This window comes from Rattus norvegicus, chromosome 2, assembly GCF_021556685.1.
Source record: "Rattus norvegicus strain SHRSP/BbbUtx chromosome 2, alternate assembly SHRSP_T2T, whole genome shotgun sequence".
NCBI lineage: Eukaryota > Metazoa > Chordata > Mammalia > Rodentia > Muridae > Rattus > Rattus norvegicus.
In genome coordinates, this window is record NC_141535.1 from 88,413,642 (window position 1) to 88,437,234 (window position 23,593).

Sequence of the window (23,593 nt, forward strand, 5' to 3'; positions counted from 1 at the left end):
GTCAGAAAGTCAAGCCCTTTTATAACATATTTAAAGCCTTGTTTAAAAAATTATTTCTGTTTCTTAATTTGGACTCACCAAATGGCAGGACAAAGTTTTGGAATTTGTACCTTTATTTTGTAATTTTCCCCTCCACTTTAGTTGCCTGATTGTCTCCTCAAGCAATCATATTAATTTCTGAGGCAGACATAGTAGCATGGGTATGTTACTATTTCAATTCTCAGACTAGCAAGGCCTCACAGGACTCTCCATTCAAATTAAAGGTAGCAAATTTGGGTCTCACCGACTTGATCTGGGGGCAACTAGCTGAAACAGTAGGCAAACTCTCTGCCACACAAGACAGAATATCTGAGTTAGGTCTTTGAAATACATTTGAAAGCAGAAGGAAAGAACAAACTCTGCAAAGTTGTTCCCAGACCTCCATAGTTATTACATGCATCACAGAACTGTACTATATACATACTCAGGAATGGTATATATATGGATATTGTGGCAGTTCTAGATATTTTTGAGGGCTCTTTATTATGCTATTTGTAATGGATGTACTCATTTACAATCCAAGTAATGATCTATCAGAGTTATTTATTAATATCTTTACCAACACCAAATTTTAATATCAATTCATTTCCGATAAGAAAGAATATTATATAAAATTGATTAATATTTCCCTAATGGCTAAAGGAGTTGACTTTTTCATATATTGGTGATTTTTACTTTTTTGATGTTTCTGTGTAGACCGTGTGACTATTTTTAAGAGATTCCTCTTTCTCTAAAGAAAATCCAACCACTGCTTGTTGTCAACGTTTATGCATGTATAGGACATCTATGGGAGCCTTGCCAGTCTTTCAAATAGTCACACCTCTGAAAATAAATTATCTCTTTCCTCAGCAGCCACCAACAGCCATGGGTCTTCAAATAGGAGTGGAGTCTTATATGGCCTACCATGTGAGAATTCTAGTTTCTTGATCTTATGCAGAGAACCATTTTTTTCTGAAGCAAAGGCCAAAGAGAGAAATGTCCATGTGATGTCCAGAAGAAATTGTTTTGCAGCAATCCTCTCCATCCTCTGCTCTTATTATCGTTTTTCATCCTCTTTTATGATGTTCTCTCAGTGTGATGTGTGTGTATGTGTGTGTATGTGTGTGTGTGTGTGTGTGTGTGTACATATGTGTGTAGGTATGTTATGTTTGTCCTGTCTATGGCTGTATGCTCAATAGTCACTTATTCTCTGCACTGCAACCAACTGTGAATCTTTGTTGGAATTGTGACCTACTGCAATAAGAAACTTCATAGATAACCCTTGATAGAGGTGTAGATTTATGGGTATAAAATGGTTTAATGGTATGTTTAGTAATATATCTACTTTACAAAATAATGGAAGTAGGTTCTTTCCCAAAGTTTATGTGCTCCCCAGTCAAAGACTCTTGGCAAGGTTTACAGCATCAAGTATGAGTTGCTTTCTTAAGACCAGACCTTTAATCTATTCAGAAAGAAGTTCATTACCCCAAAAATAGCCATTTCACCACTGAACCAATGTGCAGTCATTACTGTAAATTGCAGGGCTCATTGTAGCGCAAGAATGTTGAAAACTTCTCCCATAGTCCATATCTTACATTGTATGTTGTAGCACCCTATAAATTAGTTAATTCTCACTCATAATTATTCCTGTCTGAAAGAAATACAGGGATGTAAATGAAGACGTGCATGAGGAAAAGAAAGTCCAGCAACAGCCCCAAAGTGGGTTCCAGCTCAAGGGGAGGCCCAAAGACCTGACACCATTACTGAAGATATGGGGCAGTCACAAAAAGAGACCTACCATGACCGCTCTCCAAAAGACCCAACAAGCAGTTGAAAGAGTCAGATACAGATAAGTACATCCAACCAATGAACCTAAGTTGCTGACCCCTGTCGCTGAATTAGGGAAAAGCTGGAGGAAACTGAGAAGGAGAGCAACCCTGTAGGAGGACCAGCAATCTCAATTAATCTGGACCCCAAGATCTCTCAGACATGAGATCACTAACCAGGCAGCATACAGCAGCTGAGATGAGGCCTCCAACACAAATACAGCAGAGGACTACTGGGTCTAGGTTCAGTCAGAGAAGATGCACCTAACTCTCAAGAGACTGGAGGCCCTAGTAAGTTTAGAGGTCAGCTGGGGTTAGTGGGGTGGGGTGAGTTGTGAAGACTGGGAGGGGGAGGAGGTATGGTGTGTGGAACAGTTAGGGGGTGGACCAAAATGGGAATAAAATCTGCAGTGTAAAAATGAAGAAAGAAAAAAAAAAGAAAAAAGGTTCATTTATTTTATATATGTGAGTACATGTTTCTCTCCTCAGACACACCAGAAGAAGGTATTGGATCCATTACAGTTGGTTGTGAGCTATCATGAGGCTGCTGGGAATTGAACTCAGGACCACTGGAAGAGTTCTTAATCACTGTGAAATTGTATATCATGAATACTTAACATATCAAAGTACAACAGTGAGGCATCACAATAAAAATTATATAAACTAAGAAAAATTAAAGTAGGTGATCAGATTAGTTTGTGTGTTTGTGTTGAAGTTTAGCATCATTTGTATAATTGTTAGTACCAGGAAGTTAACATGATCAGGTGAATAGTGAGAATATAATCAAAACATTTGAAAGTGGACCACAGATGGATACTGAAAATAGTCGGACACTAAATATTTTTAATGTAATAAAAGGGAAAAATCAAAGAACTATGAGGTTCAAAATTAGAATAACAAGAAATTCCGTGTAATAAGGATATATAAGATAAGAGTGGAAGAAGAATGGAAGTTATTTAAGCTAAAGGCATAATTATAATACTATTATAAAAATGTGGTTCATAATAGTTCTTAGTACTTTAGCTACTTAAAAGTATTGATCCTTTTATAATAAATATAAATATTTATGAAATTTTATTATATTAAAAAATAAATTTTAACATGTCCATGCCCTAACTTTTGTTTTGAGAGCTTTTGAGCTCAGAAGTTGCATTGGGACTACATTGTTTTATGCTGTGCATGAGATAGAAATTTTGTGTTTGAGAAAATATGTATTTTTTTTCCTTTTTTCGGAGCTGGGGACCGAACCCAGGGCCTTGCGCTTCCTAGGCAAGCGCTCTACCACTGAGCTAAATCCCCAACCCCTGAGAAAATATGTATTTTTAAAAATAAAAGATTTCAGGAGCTGGAGAGATGTGTCAGCGGTGAAGAGCACTGACTGCTTTTCCAGAGGTCCTGAAGTTCAATTTCCAGCAACCACATGGTGGCTCACAACCATCTATAATGGGGATCCGATGCCCTCTTCTGGTGTGTCTGAAGATAGCAACAGTGTACTCACATAATAATATATAAACAAATCTTTTAAAAAAGATTTCAATTACAATACTTTATTTTATGAAGCAAATATTTAGTAGACTAAATTTTATTCAGAACAAAGGTTTTTGTCTTGTTCGTCAGATGGCAAAACATTAAATAGCAATTGCAAATAACACGTTATTGTTTTAAAATGATCAGCATGTTGATAAAGGTAAACTTGAAGCCAGTATACCACAAATCCACTTAAAAGAAATAAACCTTCATAGATATGCTCGATATTAGGAGACTGAATTATTGGTGCCAAAATGAAAAATGAAGACAGAGCTAAAGATCCAAATACCAATGGCAAGCACACCTGAAAGTAGAAAGAATCTTAAGATTAGTGGTGATTTCATTTTCTATGTTTGACATCCAGATACCATTACTAATATTCAAAAATAAAAGGGCAAGGATGAATACAATCTCTTACAGTATCTTACAGTAACGATACTTACTTGGCAACTGACAAGCTGTGAAACCATAGAATTAAATCTAGCTATTCATGCTATTCCCAGGGATTCTTTCACCTTTACATGGTTTACAATTTACTCATTGAAATCAATGGTTTTGCTAAATGAAAAAAAAAACGTGACACACACACGGAAATACATCATTTACACTAACCAATGTTAGTTCAATAGTTGCTTACTTTACTGACTTGAGAAATAGACTCAGCTGTGTCACCACTGAGTATTCATTCATAATACAATTTTAAATCAGAGAATCTTCATAAAACCCCTACAAATTCAAAAACCTGAATTCATAAATAAGTGTGTTGTTATCTTTATTATTCACTCCTGAAATATTAGCTAAATGAATCCGATGTTTTGCCTATTGTCTTTTGTTTAGCTAAAGTAAGTGCCTTTCATGGAAACTAATTTTTTACTCTCCCAGTTTGTAATCTTGGATTAATTAATGAATCTGCCACTCTGATTTCAATAAGAGTACTCAGTGCATATAATAATGATTGCCAAGAAGCATGGGATTATAGTTTACTATGCACATCATTTTTACATAATGCAGTGTCTGGAATAGCTGGAATGGGTCACATTTATTCCATGGTTAAGCCATAAAGCAAAGACTATGGAACCTCATAGAATATTTGGCTTTCATTGCAAACAGAATAAGTGAATAAAGCAAATGAGTAAATGAAAAGGAAAGGAGGGAAATTAAGGCAAGTATAGAAAAGAATAAATTTAATTCTAATTTAATTTTATTCTTATAAAATTTGATATTTTGCTGAGGACATGAGAAAAAATAAGCCTATATAATTTATGTGTGATGGTTATCAGAGTCCTCTCTTCCCTTATGTTAATACTTTATTGCTCAAATAAAATCACTGGCTAGTTTCTAAATTATGATAATAATATTTATGTATTCCTGCTACAGATAAGTTTTGAGTTTTTATTTTTTAAAACATAAACCAAAAATGGTCCATATTACAAATTTGGAAAAGAGAGACTGAGATCAGATTTGTTATACATTAAGCTTGTAATTGATTGGAAGCATATACACATATGAAACAACATTTCTGCTAATTCAATATTACTCATGTAAGGAAGATAGAAACATAATGTTATCATTTTGATTTACCTTATAAGGTCTAGGAAGAGCTGGCTTCTGGTACCTCAGTTTAAGTATAGCTATCATATATAGCACATCATTGAAAATGCTCATTATTCCTAAATATTTTATCAAATAGGTTAAGTTTGAACATATTATTGAAACTGTGGATAAAATGACAACTTGAGTGACTGCTACAACAGGACTCTGATGGTTATTAAGCATTGAGAAGATGAATGGCATCTGTCCTTCTAGGCTTGCAGAGTAGCAAATCCTTGCTGCTGAAAGTATTCCACAGGCAGTGGTGGTCAATGATGAGAGGGAGATCCCCAAAGACATAACCCATTGCATGGAAGGGTATGCTCTGTTTACCCATGTGATAACAACAGAATCTGAAAAAATCAAACAGAATGTAAAGAATAAAAGCCATTTTACTCATTACGAATAGGGCAACACTCCTTCATTCCTTCTTCTGTGAGCAATGTGACCTTTTGCCTCCCTACAAAAGAAGAAATCTCTTCACTTAGTTTGTGAATGTAATTTGGCCTTATAGTCTTTTTAAGAAAGATAAATTAGAAATTGCTATTTTTCCATGTTGGGCAATTCCACAATAACCTGTAGAATTATGCTTGCTCTGCAGATGGGTGAGCTGCATAACATATGTATGACAATAGCTAATTTGGTAGAGAAGAGGCAAGACAAAACATGCTAGGTCTGGAATCATTCCAATTTATACCACAATCTACAATGAATTATTGTTGTAAGATTCAATTATTTTCTTCTTTGGGTTACCTGACAAGAAGTCACTGTCTATAGATGTGCTCAACATGGCTTACAATTGGAAAAAATACTGGCTATCATTTTGGGGACAATATTGCTACAGAAACATACAGCAGTTTGTCATATTAAGTCTGCAGTCAGGAAATAGAGAATACACAGGGCATGTGGATAGATTTAAAATCCTCAAGGATCATTTCTTGTGACCTACTTTCTCTGATAAGACTTCACCCCTACAGTTTCCACAGTGTTTCCAAGCTGGAGACCAAGCATCCAACTTCACATGCCTATGAGAGATATTTTATAGCCAAACCATAGTATTCAACAACTGCCCTGTAAAGTCATTTGTGCCATTTACATTTATTAGAATATAAAACATCTTGTCCTTTCCTTCATCCCTTTGCATAGTTGCATAGTTGTCCATGAGTCCATTTTCACTTCATATCTCCAACATAAATACTGCACTAATTCAAACTTCATACTTAGAATATCATTTTGGAATTTCTTTTTCAAAAGCAAAAACTAACTTTCAGGTTAGAACCAAAGTCTGTGTGCATCTCTAAGGCAGCTGCTTTACATGTTGAAGGAATCTACAAGCATGAATAACCTGATAGAAAACAGAAGTCCTTATCTGGATTTATCCTAAATTGTTAATATGCAGGCATATGAAGTATAAACACAGTTGACTTGTGCTAAGAAATGTCTGAAGGAATTACTGAATCAAATCTATGTGTGAAACAGTCTTGAAAACTCCTGTCAAATAAATCAAGAACGGAAAGATTCTTCAATAGATATCAAGATCATGATTTTTAAATGATTTATTTATTATGTCTACCACATTCTGCCTTTATGTATGCTTGTAGGCCAGAAGAGGGCACCAGAAGATATTACAGATGGTTATGAGCTGCCATGTTTTTGCTGAGAATTGAACTCAGGACTTCTGGAAAAGCAGACAGTGTTCTTAAACCCTGAGCCATCTCTCCAGCCTAAGATTATGTTTTTTAAATATTTATTTATTTATTTTGAATATTTTATATATGTACCAGGTGGAATGCATGTATCAAAGTGTGGGTGTGGAGGTCATAAAATAAATTGTCAGGTCTCTTCTACAATGTGGATTCTAGGTATTCAACTCACGTCATCAGGCTTGGCAGCAAATGAGCAATATCAATGGGCCTAAATATTACAGCCTTTACTAATCTAAATATTTGACATTAGGAGTATCAGTAATTAATTATGTTGTAAAATGCACAATAGAGTTCAAAATTATTTCAAATCATGTACATGTCAGCTAAAGTTTAGTTAAAATCAAACAGCATAGTTATATTTTTATGCCACAGTAATATTTTTTAAACCTGTCTGATGAAATTCTAGTTTTATTCCTTTCTCTCTCTTTTTTTAACCACAATGCTTTTAGACTTAGCATTTTCTTGTGCTTACTTGAAAAAAAAACAAACAAACATATTGAGCTTTGTTTCTGTTGGTCATTTGATCTATAATTCAGAGTTATTATTCAGAGGGATCATTTCTTTCAGAATTTGAGCCAAGTCCTTCCACTATATCTTAAGATTTTAACTGCATTTCAAACTCTTCAAGATGAGATAGTGATGAACATGGTCTCATGAGGCATTTAATGCAAGAAACTTACATCTTAGAAGAAATGGTACTGCACCCAGTCACAGGTTTGTACATGAGGGTGATAGTCTATAGGTGGCATAATGAAATAAGCAGAGGACATAAAGTATGTTCTGGAAATGTTATTTTAGATCCCAGAGTGTCCATGTACAGGACAGTGCATCTTCATTCAGGGAAGAAAGAAGTGACTATTTCACTCTTGTTTCTATCAAACCATACCTGAGGTAGTAATTTCTTTTGGTGTTAAAACTGTCAAATAGGCTACATTAGCCAGTAAATAAGACATAATTGTGATGGAAAGACAAGAAATCACAGCCTTGGGAATTATTTTAGAAGGATTTTTTATCTCACCTGCAAAACAAACATAAGTTTGTTAGAAAACAACATGTTATAAAGCTTGAAATTCTTATAATAAAAGGAATGAAAAACATTCTTTAATTGTCCCAGTTCCTTCAACTTCTTGTAGTGATATTGGTTTCATGCTTCACAATTTTATTCTTAAATGCTGATACATTTTGTGATCCTATGTTAAATACCAAATTACATAGATTTTTCAAAAGTCCCCCATAGATTAAACCTGGACATGAACAACAAAAACAATATAGATCTTACAAACTTGTGAAAAATGAAACAATTTACTACTGAATTGAAAAAAAAATAAGTCAAAATGGAAATCAGTGAGGAGACAAAGTATTTTTTAGAATTGAATGGAAAGGAAAACACAACATATCTAAATGTATGATACACAGTGAAGGAAATTTTAGCAGTATATGGTATATTTAAAAGGGAAGAGAAAGCTCTCATATTACCAACTTAGCAGCACAGCCAAAAGCTTTAGAGCAAAACCAGTAAACCGCCTCCAAAGAGTGGATGAAAAAAGTGATCAAACTCAGGGCTGAAGTCAATAAAATAGAAACAAATAAGGAAACACAGTGAATAAATAAATAAATATATAAGTAAATAAATAAAATAACATAGAGTTGGTTCATTGAGAAAACTGACAGAATTAATAAATCTCTGGCCAAATTAATTAAGAGACAGAGAAGAGTAAAACTAATAAAATTAAATATGAAAACAGAACCTGAAGAAATCACAAAGACATGCTTTAAAAATCAGTACTCCGCCACACTGGAAATCCTAAAAGAAATAGATAAATTTATTGATATATACCACCTACCCCATATAAATCAAGATCAAACAAGCAATTCAAACAGATCCATAATCCCTGGTGAAATAGAAGTTTTAGTTTAAATCTCTATAACCAAATGAATTCACTGAAGACATTTACTAGATCTTCAAAGAATTAGTGTCAATACTCCTCAATTATCCCACAAAATAGAAGTAAAAGAACATTTCCTAATTCTTTTCATGAGTCCATAATAACTCAGACACCCACAACAGAGACTCAAAATGGAAGAAAATGGACCACAATCCCTTATGAATACACATAAAATATACTTCATTGAGAAACAAAGTATTGCACAAAATGCAAGGACACTTTCAAAAGAATATTCACCATAATCAACTTGGCTTCGTCCTAGTGATGCAGAGGCTCATCCAACATACATAAACTGATAAAGGTAGTCCAGCATACAAATAGATTGAAAGAAAGTCCACTTAATCATCTTATGGGATAAACAAAAGATCTCTGACAACATCTAACATCTTTTCATGATAAAGCTCCTTGAGAAACTAGGGATTTAGGAACATCCATGTGAAAAAGACTATTTACAATACAGCCACAGTCACCATCAACCTAAATGAAAAGAAACTCAAAGCATTTTTACTAAAATCAAGAACAAGACAATTTTATCCACTCTCTCCATACCTGTTCAATCTCGTACTTGAGTCTTCGCTAAAACAATAAGACAACTAAAGAAGATCAAGGAGATATGAATTGAAAAGTTAGACGCCAAAGTATCTATTTACAAATGATATGATTTTATATATAAAAGAGCTTAATAACTCCATGAGTAGACCTCAACAGTTGAAAACATTTCAATAAAGCAGCAGGATAAATACATAAAATCAACACACAAAATTTACTAGCCTTCCTGTATATAGATGATAGTCTGAAAGAGAAATTAGGAAAGCTATAGTTTTCACAGTAACCTGAACTGGAAAATTAAATGAATAGATCTAATGAAGTATGTAAAATCTTCTTTTATAAGAACATTAAGACATTGAAGAAAGAAGTTTAAAAAGACATCAGAATATGGAAGTATCTCCTGCATTCATGAATCCCTAAGACCAAAACAGCAAATGACCATCCTACCAAATGCAACCAACAGATTCAATTCAATCTTTATTACATATTACAGTTCCAACACAATTGTTGTCAGATCTTGAAATTCAATTCGTCCATTTAATGTGGAAACACACACACACACACACACACACACACACACACACTCAAAAAACAAATAAGCAAACAAAAAACAGGACAGCTAAAATAATCCTGAGTAATAAAGGAAATTTGGGAGGTACTATTCACAATTTCAAGATGTATCACAGAGCTATCGTAATAAAATGGTGGGTGGGAGGGGGAGCATTCTCATAGAAGCAGGGGGAGCAAGGATGGGAGAGGGGAAAACTGGGAAAAGGGATAACATATGAAACATAAATACATAAAATATCATCTTGAGTGAGGTAACTCAGACCCCCCCCCCAAAAAAAAAAAAACACAGCACTGGAATAAAAACAAATATGTTGAAGAACTGAACTGAATTGAAACCATACATAAATCCACACATTTTTCAATTCCTGACTTTTGACAAAAACAAAACAAAACAAATAGCCTGTAAACCCCCCACCCCACAAAAAAAAAACCCCAGAAATAAACATGAGAAAAAGACGACATCATCCTCAAATGATGCTCATCAAACTGAATAGATTCATGTAAAAGAATGCAAATAGGTAATACTTCTCACCCTAGATAAAAATAATTCCTTATGGATGAAACACATCAACATAGGACTCGATATTTTGAATCTAATAAGAAAAGAATGTAGGTTACAATTGAGAACTTCTTGGCACAGGGAAAGATTTTCTGGAAAGGACACCAATAACACAGAAGAACAACAATTAATATCTGGAACCTTGTGAAACTGTAGAGATTCTGTATGGCAAGAGCCATGATTTGGGGAAAAAGTGACAGGCTATATAATGGACATATCAAATAAAGAGTATATATCAGACATATCTAAAACATATAAATAACTAAAAATACTGGACAGCAAGAAAACAAATAAACTAATTAAAATGAGGTACAGAAACAAGCAGTTATCAAAGGAGAAAACATAAATGAGAAACATATTTAAGACTTTCAAAATTATTTATCAGTGAAATGCTAATCTAAACTACTTTGAGTCTTTGTATTCTACTAGTTAGAATGGCCAAGAACAATAAAACAAGTAACATCTTATTCTTACAAGGACGAAGGGCAAAGATAACACTGATTCATTCCTGATGGCAATGTCAACTTTTACAGTCACTTATAGAAATCCTTGTGGCTGTTCCTTAGGAAGTTGGGAATAGATATACCTCAAGATCTACATAGGCTACTCTTAGGCATTTTGCTAAAAGACTCTACACTCTCCTTAAGAGACCCTGACTCAGGCATATTTATTATTGCTCTACCCATAATAGTCAGAAATTGAAAACAGTCCCAGAAATCCATCAAATGATGAATGAGTAATGAAATTATGTTACACTGAAATAAGGGAAAGTTCCTCAGCTGTTAACAAAAATGAAATTCTGAGATTTTCAGGTAAATGAGACCTGACTGAAGTCATGCTGAGTGATATAACAGAGACCCAAAACATTATGAAAATAAATACTAATTATTATGTTATTGGGTTGAAAATATCTTAATGGTATCAAGAGAAAAAAGAAAAGCCAAATTTTAACAAAATACATGCAGCTATATGTAAATTGTAAGGTAAAATTAAAGTAGCTCATGCAAAGTTATGTCGAATATTAAATAGAAAAATGTAATATATCACAAGGGACACTTTTAATAAGATATATGCATATTACAGAAGAACTTAAATAAAATTTGAAATTTTATTTCTTCAAAAATAAACATCTGGAAGTGAATGAAAAATATCTGTAGAGTTTAGATTTGTGTATTTTTTATTGGTCATCAAAGAAACTTCTCTTGGAAGAGATGAAGATCTTCACAGAATACCACAGCTAATCAAAATGCAGAGTTGTGAAATCCAGTCCTAATGGGAACATTCATAAAACATTTGCACACCCAAGACTCTAGGAACTTTGCAGAAGAGGAGGCAGACTGTAAGAGCCAGAGGAAAAGAAAATTTGTTATGAGATTTTTTTTCCAAGTCATATCAGATACTAAGCCTATAAAATTTTGCCAACATGACTACCCAACCATGTACTGAGCAATGAGGACAGCAACTGATAAACCAAAATGTACTGGAAAAAGCCCATAAATCTTTAACCCTATCCAAAAATTATAGGTAATTGAGGAATGGTGAGAGCCAGAGAGGTGGTCTTCCCCAAGGAAGAACACACTGATTGGTTGTCCAGTGCTAAATGGTCAGTCATGAAAACATACATACATATAACAGAATATGACTCAACAGGTAATATTTAGGAGCATATATGTATATACATATATGCATTAAATAATAACTAGTGAAAAAGAGGCCACAGGTTTGAAGGAGAATGGGTATTGGGTTATGGGAGGGTTGACAGTAAGAAAGAATATGTAAAATGTAAAATTATAAAATAAAGGGAAATATCTGTGGAGTTTATAGTGTGTGCTGAGTAGGGGAAGTTCTGAATTAAATTCTGACTACTAGAAAACTGAGGAGAAATGAAGCTCCAGAAAATGTTAGAAGAATAAGAAGACCAAGGAGTGCAGACATCCTGAGACCGCAGGACAGACTGCCACTTCTGAACACCTCTGCCCACATCCCTGGTCCAAAGGGAAACTGTACAGTGCCTTTGAACACAGGAATATAGGAACAGACAGCCGCCAGTACCCATGGTTCTGGTCTGTGCCTAGGACAGAACTGAACAGGCCAAACAACTCCCTGCACCCAAATTGCGAGGGGGGGGGTTGAGCCCTCAGAAGTGTGGACACTCCTGAGAAGTCAGATGAGACTACCCGCTGCCCACAGTCCAGACACAAGAGGGAATTGCCTAGTGCCAACTGTGCCCCCTGGGTTCAAGGACATAGGAGCAATCAGGGCAGGACCCTTTGATTCCTGCCTGTGCCTAGAGCTGAAAGACAGTCTCCAGGAGCACAGACACACCTGAAATCAGAGCACCTGTTCTCAGAAAAGGCTGAAAGAAAACAGGAAAACAGTTGTACAGGAGTGTGAACACAGAGGTCCACAGCAGGGCCAAGTCACTCTCAGAAACAGCAAGACAAGCAAACACCAGAGACAACCCAAATGCTAGAGGCAAGTGCAGGAATCTAAGCAACAGAAACTAAGACTACATGGCATCATCAGAGCCCAGTTCTCTCACCAAAGGAAGTATGGGATATCGAAACACACCAGAAAAGCAAGATTTAGACTTAAAATCACATTTTTGATAATAATGGAGGACTTTAAGAAAGACATAAAGAACTTTGTTAAAGAAATGCAGGAAAAAACAAGTAAACAAGTAGAAGCCCTTAGAGAGGAAATACAAAAATCTCTGAGAAAATTACCAGAAAACACAAGCAAATGGGTGAACGAATAGAAAATGGAAACAGAAACAATAAAGAAAGCGCTAAGGGAGACAACCCTGGATATAGAAAACCTAAGGAAGAGACAAGGAGCTGTAGATACAAGCATCACCAACAGAATACAAGAGATAGAACAGAGAATCTCAGGGTCAGAAGATACCATAGAAAACATTGACACAACTCTCAAAGATAATGTAAAAGGCAAAAAGCTCCTATACAGAAACATACAGAAAATCCACACCACAATGAGAAGATCAAACCAAAGGATAATAGGTATAGAAGAAAGTGAAGACTCCCAATTTAAAGGGCCAGTAAATATATTCAACAAAATTATAGAAGAAAACTTCCCTAACCTTAAGGAAGAGATGTCCATAAACATACAAGAAGCCTACAGAACTCCAAATAAATTGGACCAAAAGAGAAATTCCTCCCATCACATAATAGTTAAAACACCAAATGAACAAAACAAAGAAAGAATATTAAAAGCAGTAAGGGAAAAAAGTCATGACATATAAAGGCAGACCTATAAGAATTACACCAGAATTTTCACTAGAGATGATGAAAGCCAGAAGATTCTGGAAAGATGTCATACAGATCCTAAAAGAACACAAATGTCAGCTCAAGTAACTGTATCCAGCAAAACTCTCAACAGATTGAGAACGAACATATTCCATGACAAAACCAAATTTACACAATATCTTTCTACAAATCCAGCCCTACAAAGGATAATAGATAGAAAACTCCAACACAAGGAGAGAAACTACACCATACAGAAAGCAAAATGTAATTTCCTTGCAAGGAAACCAAAAGAGAGACACAAAAACATAATTCCACCTCTAACCATAAAAATAACAGGAAGTGACAATCACTATTCCTTAATATCTCTCAACATCAAGAAACTCAATTTCCCAATAAAAAGACATAGATTAACAGACTGTACATGTAAAGAGGACCCAGCACTTTTGTGGCATGCAGGAAACACACCTCAGAAACAAAGACAGACACTACCTCAGATAAAATGGCTGGAAAACAACTTTCCAAGCAAATGGCCTGAAGAGACAAGCTGGAGTTCCATTCTAATATCAAATAAAATTGACTTTCAACCAAAAGTCATTAAAAAAGATAAGGAAGGACACTTCATATCCATCAAAGGAAAAATACACCAAGACGAACTCTCAATCCTAAATATTTATGCTCTAATTGCAAGGGTACCTACACTCATAAAAGAAACCTTACTAAAGCTCAAACCACACATTGCACCTCACACAATAATTTTTGGAGATTTCAATACCCCACTCTCATGAATGGACAGATCATAGAAACAGAAATTAAAGAGAGATGTACAGAAACTAACAGAAATTATTAACCAAATTAATCTAACAGATATTTATAGAACATTCCATTCTAAAACAAAAGGATATACCTTCTTCTCAGCACCTCATGGTACCTTCTCCAGATTGACCATATAATCTGTCACAAAACAGGTCTCAACAGATACAGGAATATAGAAATAATACCATTCATCCTATCAGATCACCACGAACTAAGACTGGTCTTCAATAACAATAATGACAAAAAGCCCACATATACATGGAAGTTGAACAATGCTCTATTCAATGACAATTTGGTCAAGGAATAAATAAGGAATGAAATTAAAGAATTCTTAGAATTTAATGAAAGTGAAGATAAAACATTCCTGAACTTATGGGACACAAAGAAAGTGGTTCTAAGAGGAAAACTCATAGCTCTGAGTGCCTGCAAAAAGAAACAGGAGAGAGCATATTTCAGCAGCTTGACTGCATACCTAAAACTCTAGAACAGAAAGAAATAAACCCAAGCAGAGTAGAAGGCAGAAAATAATCAAACTCAGGGCTGAAATCAACCAAGTAGAAAACAGAAAGGAGTATACAAAGAATGAACAAACCCAGGAGCCGGTTCTTTAAGAAAATCAACAAGATAGATAAACCCTTAGCTAGACTAACCAGAAGTCACAGAGAGTGTATGTAAATTAAGACAATCAGAAATGAAAAGGGAGACATAACAGAATTGGAATAAATTTAAAAAATCATCAGATCCTACTATAAAAGCCTATATTCAAGAAAACTTGAAAATCTGGAGAAAATAGGCAATTTTGTAGACAAATACCAGGTACCAAAGCTAAATCAGGAACAAATAAACCATCTAAACAATCCCATAACTCCTAAAGAAATAGAAGCAGTCATTAAAAGTCTCCCAACCAAAAAGAGCCCAGGACCAGATGGGTTCAGTGCAGAATTCTATTAGACCTTCATAGAAGACTTCATACCAATACTGTCCAAACTATTCCACAAAATTGAAACAGATGGGGCACTACCAAATTCCTTCTATGATGCCACAATTACTCTTTTACCGAAACCACACAAAGACCCAACCAAAAAAAAAAAAAAAGAACTTCAGACCAATTTCCCTTATGAATATTGACTAAAAAATACTCAGTAAAATTCTTGCAAACTGAATCCAAGAACACACCAAAGCAATCATCCATCCTGATCAAGTAGGCTTCATCCCAGGGATGCAGGGATAGTTTAATATACGAAAATCCATCAATGTAACCCACTATATAAACAAACACAAAGATAAGAACCACATGATCATTTCATTATATGCTGAGAAAGGATTTGACAAAATTCATCACCTCTTCATGATAAAAATCCTGGAAAGATCAGGCTTGCAAGGCCCATATCTAAACATAGTGAAAGCCATATACAGCAAACCAGTAGCTAACATCAAACTAAATGGAGAGAAACTTGAAGCAATCCCACTAAAATCAGGAGCTAGACAAGGCTGCCCACTCTCTCCTTACTTATTCAATATAGTACTTGAAGTCCTAGCCAGAGCAATCGGAGGGTGAAAGGAGGTCAAAGGGATACAAATTGATGAGAAGAAATCAAAATATCACTATTTGCAGATGATATGATAGTATAATTATGTGACCCCTAAAGTTCCACCAGAGAGCTACTTAACCTGATGAACAACTTCAGCAAAGTGTCAGGGTATAAAATTAATTCAAACAAATTAGTAGCCTTCTTCTACTCAAAGGATAAACTGACTGAGAAAGAAATTAGGGAAATGACACATTTCACAATAGTCCCAAATAATATAAAATACTTTGGTGTTACTTTAACCAAGCAAATGAAAGATCTATATGACAAGAACTTTAAGTCTCTGAAAAAAGAAATTGAGGAAGTCTCAGAAGATGGAAAGATCTTCCATGTTCATGGGTTGGCAGAATTAATATAGTAAACATGGCCATTTTGCCAAAAGCAAAATGCAATCCCCATCAAAATTCCTGCTCAATTCTTTTAGGGATAGAAAGAGCAATTTGCAAATACATTTGGAATAGCAAACAACTCAGGATAGCAAAAACTATACTCAACATTAAAAGAACTTCTGGGGGAATCATCATCCCTGACTTCAAGCAGTATTACAGAGCAATAGGCACAAAAACTTTATGGCATTAGTACAGAGACAGGCAGATAGATCAGTGGAACAGAATTGAAGACCCAGAAATGAACCCACACACCTATGGTCACTTGATCTTTGACAAAGGAGCTAAAACCATTCAATGGAAGAAAGATAGCATTTTCAACAAATGGTGCTGGTTCAACTGGGGGTCAGCATGCAGAAGAATGGAAATCGATCCATTCTTACCATCATGTACAAAGCTTAAGTCCAAGTTGGTCAAGGATCTCCACGTCAAACCAGACACACTCAAACTAATAGAAGAAAAAGTGGGGAAGCACCTTGGAACACAGGGGCGCTGGGGAAATTTTCCTGAACAAAATACCAATGGCTTATGCTCTAAGATCAAGAACCGACAAATGGGACCTCATAAAACTTCAAATCTTCTGTAAGGCAAAAGACACTGTCATTAGGACACAACAGCTACCAACATGTAGGGCGCCCTCCTGTGGTGAACAACGGTAGTGCGCATGTGCAGGCTTTGCACGTGGCATCAGTGGGCCGGTAATATGCTAATGAGGGAGCAGCACCATGCTAATAAGATAACTCATGCTCCACCAATCCCTAAAGGACAATTAGCATAGCCTCAGCCTGCTGTCTATATAAGGGGAGCGCTTGAGGTCCCCCTGTCCCTGTTCAAGAGAGCTGTACAGTAAACGCTTTGCTGCAAAAGGATCCTGGTGTCTGCGTGCATTCTTGCTGGCGAGACGATAGCGCAGGACACCAACAGATTGAGAAAAGATCTTTACCAATCCTACATCTGAGAGAGGGCTAATATGCAAAATATACAAAGAACTCAAGAAGTGAAACTCCAGAGAGCCAAATAACTCTATTAGAAATGTGGTACAGAGGTAAACAAAACATTCTCAGCTGAGGATTATTGAATGGACAAAAAGTACCTAAAAAGTGTTCAACATCCTTAGTCATGAGGGAAATGCAAATCAAAACAACCCTGAAATTCTACCTCACAGCAGTCAGAATGGCTAAGATGAAAATCTCAGGTGACAGCAGATGCTGTAGAGGATGTGGGGAAAGAGGAACACTCCTCCATTGTTGGGGGGATTGCAAACTGGTACAACCACTCTGGAAATCAGTCTGGAGGTTCCTCAGAAAATTGGACATTCTACTACCTGAGGACCCAGATGTACCTCTCCTGGACATATACCCAAAAGATGCTCCAACATACAAAAAAGACACATGCTCCACTATGTTCATAGATGCCTTTTTTTTCTTTTTTCTTTTTTTTTTTGGAGCTGGGGACCAAACCCAGGGCCTTGCACTTTCTAGGCAAGTGCTCTACCACTGAGCTAAATCCCCAACCCAGATGCCTTATTTATAATAGTCAGAAGCTGGAAAGAACCCAGTTGCATCATACTGAGTGAGCTAACCCAATCACAGAAAGACATACATGGTATGCACTCATTGATAAGTGGCTATTAGCCCAAATGCTTGAATTACCCTAGATGCCTAGAACAAATGAAACTCAAGACAGATGATCAAAATGTGAATGTTTCACTCCTTCTTTAAAAGGGGAACAAGAATACTCTTGGCAGGGAAGAGAGAGGCAAAGATTAAAACAGAGACTGAAGGAACACCCATTCAGAGCCTGCCCCACATGTGGCCCATACATATACAGCCACCCAATTAGACAAGATGGATGAAGCAAAGAAGTCCAGACCGACAGGAGCCGGATGTAGATCGCTCCTGAGAGACACAGCCAGAATACAGCAAATACAGAGGTGAATGCCAGCAGCAAACCACTGAACTGAGAATAGGACCCCAGTTGAAGGAATCAGAGAAAGAACTGGAAGAGCTTGAAGGGGCTCGAGACCCCATATGTACAACAATGCTAAGCAACCAGAGCTTCCAGGGACTAAGCCACTACCTAAAGACTATACATGGACTGACCCTGGACTCTGACCTCATAGGTAGCAATGAATATCCTAGTAAGAGCACCAGTGGAAGGGGAAGCCCTGGGTCCTGCTAAGACTGAACCCCCCAGTCAACTAGACTGGTGGCGGGAGGGCGGCAATGGGGGGAGGGTTGGGAGGGGAACACCCATAAGGAAGGGGAGGGGGGAGGGGGATGTTTGCCCGGATACCGGGAAAGGGAATAACACTCGAAATGTATATAAGAAATACTCAAGTTAATAAAAAAAAAAAGAAGAAAAAAAAAGAAATCAGAAAAAAAAGAAGAAAAAAAAAAAAAAAGAACCCAGTTGCCCTTCAAGAGAGAAATGGATTCAAAAAATGTGGTACATCTACACAATGGAGTACTACTTAGCTATCAAAAACAATGACTTCATGAAATTCATAGGCAAATGGAATGAACTAGAAAATATGCTGATTGAGGTAATCCAATTACAGAAAAACACACTTGGTATGCACTCATTGGTAAGTGGATATTAGCCCAAAAGTTGAAACTACCCAAGATGCAATCCACAGACCACAGGAAGCTCAAGAAGAAGGATGACCAAAACTTGGATGCTCCCACTCCTTCTTAAAAGGGGAAAAATATCCATAGGAGGGTTATGGAAGCACAGTTTAGAACAGTGACCGAAGGAATGGCCATTCAGAGCTTGTCCTACATGTGGCCCATATATATACAGCCATGAAAACTAGATAAGATTGATGAAGCTAAAAAATGCATCCTGAAAGCGACCAGGTATAGATCTCTCCTGAGAGACACATCCAGAGCATATCCAATACAGAGGTCAATGCTAGCAGCAAACCACTGAACTGAGCATAGGACCCCCTTGGGGGGAATTAGAGGAAGTATTGAAAGAGATGAAGGAGCTTGCAACCCCACAAGAACAACTATGCCAGTCAACCAGAGCTTCCAGGAACTAAACCAATTTTGAAAGACTATACATGGACTCACCTAGGGCTCCAACTCCATATGTAGCAGAGAATAGCCTTTTGGGGGCACCAGTGGAAGAGGAAGCCCTTGATCCTACTAAGGTTGGATCTCCAATGCAGTGGAATACGGGGAGGGGCAGTAAGGGAGATGGATGCTGGGGGAATACCCATATGGGGGAGGGTGAAGGAATGGGGGGGCTTATGGACAGGAAACCGGGAAGAGAATTACATTCGAAATGTAAGTAAAGAAATACATTTAATAAAAAATAAATAAATAAAAAAGATTAAGAAGAATGGATATGTATGCACACACATATATACATATGCATATCTGTACCCCTTCACCAATGCTTTTTATGTCTTGTCATATTTTACCACTATTGGAAAGGATTGATTAGTAATCATTGCATAATATATTTTAATTTAATTTAATTTATTAATTTATATGCTATCTTTTTCTTTCTTTCCACTAGTCTATATAAAGTTCCTATTTCATATTCTCCATGTGTGAATTGCTTAAAAATAAAAGGTAGGATCTGAAGTGACATCAAAGCTGTAGCTCAGAATATTTTCAGTTCAGTTTTCCTGAAATAAAAAGGAGAGATAATCCACAAGCATATGGGTTCTGAAAGTATGAGAATGATGGTAAACGTATCCCCATGTCTTGATCAGTGATGTTCTATATTATTTGAAATAGCCCATTTTACCTTGTCTTGCTTCCATATTGTGCCCTGATGTTTTCAGTTTGTTTCTAGGGGTTACTTTTCAAGCAAGAGTTATAGAGAAGCTTCCCAGTTTGTAAGGATCCACTGTGTTCCTAAATCAGCTATACCCTAAAGTAGTATTCCTACAGGACATGAGAGCTTTTATCAAAGGTGCCAAGTCCATCATTCAGAACAGTGGCAGAAAAGACCACTAGAAGAAAAGATACTCTAGAAGATGGTATATGATCTTGGAAATATTTTCATTTTAATGATGAGAAAAATGAAAAGTTCATGGCCATAAAATGAAGTGTGTGTCTTGACTCTCTAGAATAATATTAGACAATAAGCACTCAATTGTATATCCTAAATGAATCATAAGTGATGGATCCTCTGGAGCTCACAAGAAGCACCACAATAATCCAGATGAAGTACAAATATTCTTAAGGAAAGTCAGTAAACATAAGCATAATTAATAGCCTTAGAGAAATGTAATAGCACAGTCTTTATGGAAGAAGACAATGAAGATGAAGTAAACCCATGATTATAATATTAGTAAAAATTAAAATTCAGTATATTTTAGAATGCAGAAATAGTAATTTTTAAGAAAAATTCAATTATTGAGCCAAATAGATATTGTCAGTGTAGCTCAAAGTCTAGTATGAAAGAAGGAATGAAAAAAGAACTACAAGGTATCTTGAAGAGCATTGAACTATTATGACATATAGTTTTGGGAAAGAAAACAAAAAAAGGTGGAAATAAATATTTCCAGCAGCATGAAGACACATGCTTTAATGTTGCAGCATAAAACAGAAGTCAATAACAAATATAAGTACACCTTGCTGAGTCCTTTTAGTGTTGCTTGCATGTATGTGTCCTGGGGCCTGACTTTCACTTGCTATGGGATAACCACCATGGGGACTTAACCCCGGCGAAGGAGGGGCAATGGTATAAAGCTATATTAATTGAAAATAAAGAAAAAGCAAATTAAGTACATACAGCATGACTACCATAGAAAACAAAACCAACCAACCAACAAGCCAACCAAACAAATAAAACTAAAAAACGAACTAGTGAGACAATTCTGAAGATTTGTCCAAATTCTCTCAATTCTATATCAAAGCTGGTTAACTCTGTTATAGAGAATGACCAGTGCATGCAAAAATTGATCTGGTCATCACACTGCTCTTTCTAAATGTAAAACATTCTAAAAGAATTAAAATGCTTGTGACAACTAAGTACAACAGTAAAATGAATGTCTTATATACCTACACATATACAAAATTAAATCTAAAACGGTAAAATACAAATGAGGAAGTATTTTACTGCTCCGAAGAAGACATGAAAACATGAAAATCCCAACATACAAGATCACTGATAATGAACTTCTATCAAATTGTTGACACTGGTTACTTCTTTGTAGGTAATTGTGTATAGGACGTTATAGAGAATGTTCCTCAAATCAAACATATGTAATACATTTTAATTAAGTACATTAACTCACTTACTATCTAATTATTCTTTAAATGAAAATGCCTCAAAATGCAAAGAATTATTGCAGTAAATCTGAGAATACAGTCTATTTTTGAAATATTTTCTAGATATTATATTAGAAATAAAAATTAACAACCTCACTAAATTCTATATAGTCTATTTGATTGATTATAAGTGTTGGTTTAATGATGGTCTTACACAATGGAACATGTGAATTTTTTTTAGAAAAAACATAGCAATCAGATTTAATTTTCACCATAGGCTCTGGAAATGTTTATAATGCTGTTATTTTTAAAATATAAATAGATATACCTGCTATGTTGATCACGATGAATATTCCTCTGTATGCAAAACATCCTTGGAGAATGGCTTCTACAGTTTGCGAGGCATTAGGAAGTTCAGCATCCAAAGCATTCTCAAACCTGGACACATTTTCCTTTTTGCCAATCACTAACAGCACAAGCCCAGTTAGAGAAATGAAACAAAGAATACTCATCTTTATCATACTGCTGATAGTCTGAAGCCAAGCCACTGTTTTCACTCCTCCAGCATTGAGAATTCCAAATGACCACAAAATAGCCACAGACAGGCATTTTATTGGAAGTTCTGGAGCTGGGCACCCAGTATAGAAAGGTTGAATTAGATAAGTAGCTATTAGTAAGGTATGAGCACCCAGGCCTAGACAATAAGAAAAAAGTTGAATCCAGAGACTCAGAAAAGCAGCAAGGGATCCAAGAGATCTCTTCAGGAAATAATAAGATGCTCCACTCACAGGAAAGGTCGTTGCCAGCTCTACCAAAGAGAGAGCATTCAGCATGACCAGCAGGCCACAACCTGCCCAAATACCAAGAGAAACAGGGATGTTCAGTGAGGAGTATTTTAATACTCCTTTAGGAGACACAAAAATCCCTGTCCCTATAATGGTTCCAAGTAAGACCATGGTTACATGGAAGAATCCTACTGTTCTTGAGAGACGCATGGTTTTGCCTTTTTTTCTGAAGTTTATCTTAAAAAATTATACACAAAATTATACAAGTTCCTAAATCGTTGACCTCTACAATCCAATTATGTTTGTTCTCGTATCAAATATCTTGTACCAAATATCATTCTTATATATGTCTAATTATCTTACTAAAATGTAATTAATTATTAACTGATCAGTTTCTCCAAGAAATCCAGATCTCCTCTTAAGACCAATGTTAAAATATTTCTTATATTAAGTTTTAAAAAATAAAATATGCTGCTGACCAAGTAAACAACTAGGAGCTAGGAAATTAGTACTTTAAATTTCTTCTTAGAATTATTCATCTCTAGCAGTGCAAGAAAGTCATTATTTAACTAATAGGTAATTATTTGTAGATTTATACCAAGAGCTGAAATTATAGTTTAACCAGCAAATTTTAAACTGTGAGGTTCAGTGAACTGAGATGGGACTTTCACATTTATTTCCTTGAAGATGCTTTTATGGCTTCAAAATATATTGTTTCCACAGAAGCAAATTAAATGACAAGTGAAATGTGTAATATTTGCCTAATGAATGTTTAGTAATAACACCTGTACATATTGCTACCTAGTAGATTGCACCTAAATCTATGAGCTTAGAACAAAAATATTATCTATTATTTTTAATCTTAAATCTAGGTTCTACTTCTTGGTTAAGGGTGGCTATCACCTAAAATTTGCAGGCAAAAAAGCAGGCACCTACAAATTCTCTTGTAGTTCTATCAAAATATAGAACTTTAATGGGATGGGAGGTTGCTCTTTCACTCTATTTGGATAGCTACTAATTCTTTTCAAAGTAGTACTTGGTTTGAAATTACTAGAAATTATGAGTTCTTTAATTTTTAAAAATATTGGTTCAAAATTTCACATATGTATGCAATGTGTTCTGATCTAATTGATCCTCCAATTCTTTTTATTTATTTATTGTTTTTTATAAAATGGAAAATGAACTCCTCTACTAGAAGTTCTGGAGACAGGAGTACAAGGATACCTGCTCACATC

The 23,593-nt window shown here is 35.6% G+C and overlaps 1 protein-coding gene across 2 annotated transcripts; it reads right to left on the reverse strand.

The window, feature by feature from the left end:
• Nucleotides 1-3,375: 3,375 nt before the first annotated feature.
• On the reverse strand, nt 3,376-22,704 carry Slc7a12l1 (solute carrier family 7 (cationic amino acid transporter, y+ system), member 12 like 1). 2 transcript variants are annotated; one of them, XM_087636469.1, is made up of 4 exons: nt 21,902-22,704; nt 7,554-7,685; nt 4,953-5,314; nt 3,376-3,675 (listed from the first exon to the last, which is right to left on the reverse strand). In XM_087636469.1, exons 1-4 carry the CDS (start codon nt 22,566-22,568, stop codon nt 3,427-3,429), a joined length of 1,410 nt encoding a protein of 469 aa, XP_087492595.1. In that variant the 5' UTR covers nt 22,569-22,704; the 3' UTR covers nt 3,376-3,426. The 2 variants fall into 2 exon arrangements, with proteins under 2 accessions (XP_087492595.1, XP_087492596.1); XM_087636470.1 differs by lacking the exon at nt 7,554-7,685 and having other exon boundaries at nt 21,902-22,680.
• Nucleotides 22,705-23,593: the final 889 nt, after the last annotated feature.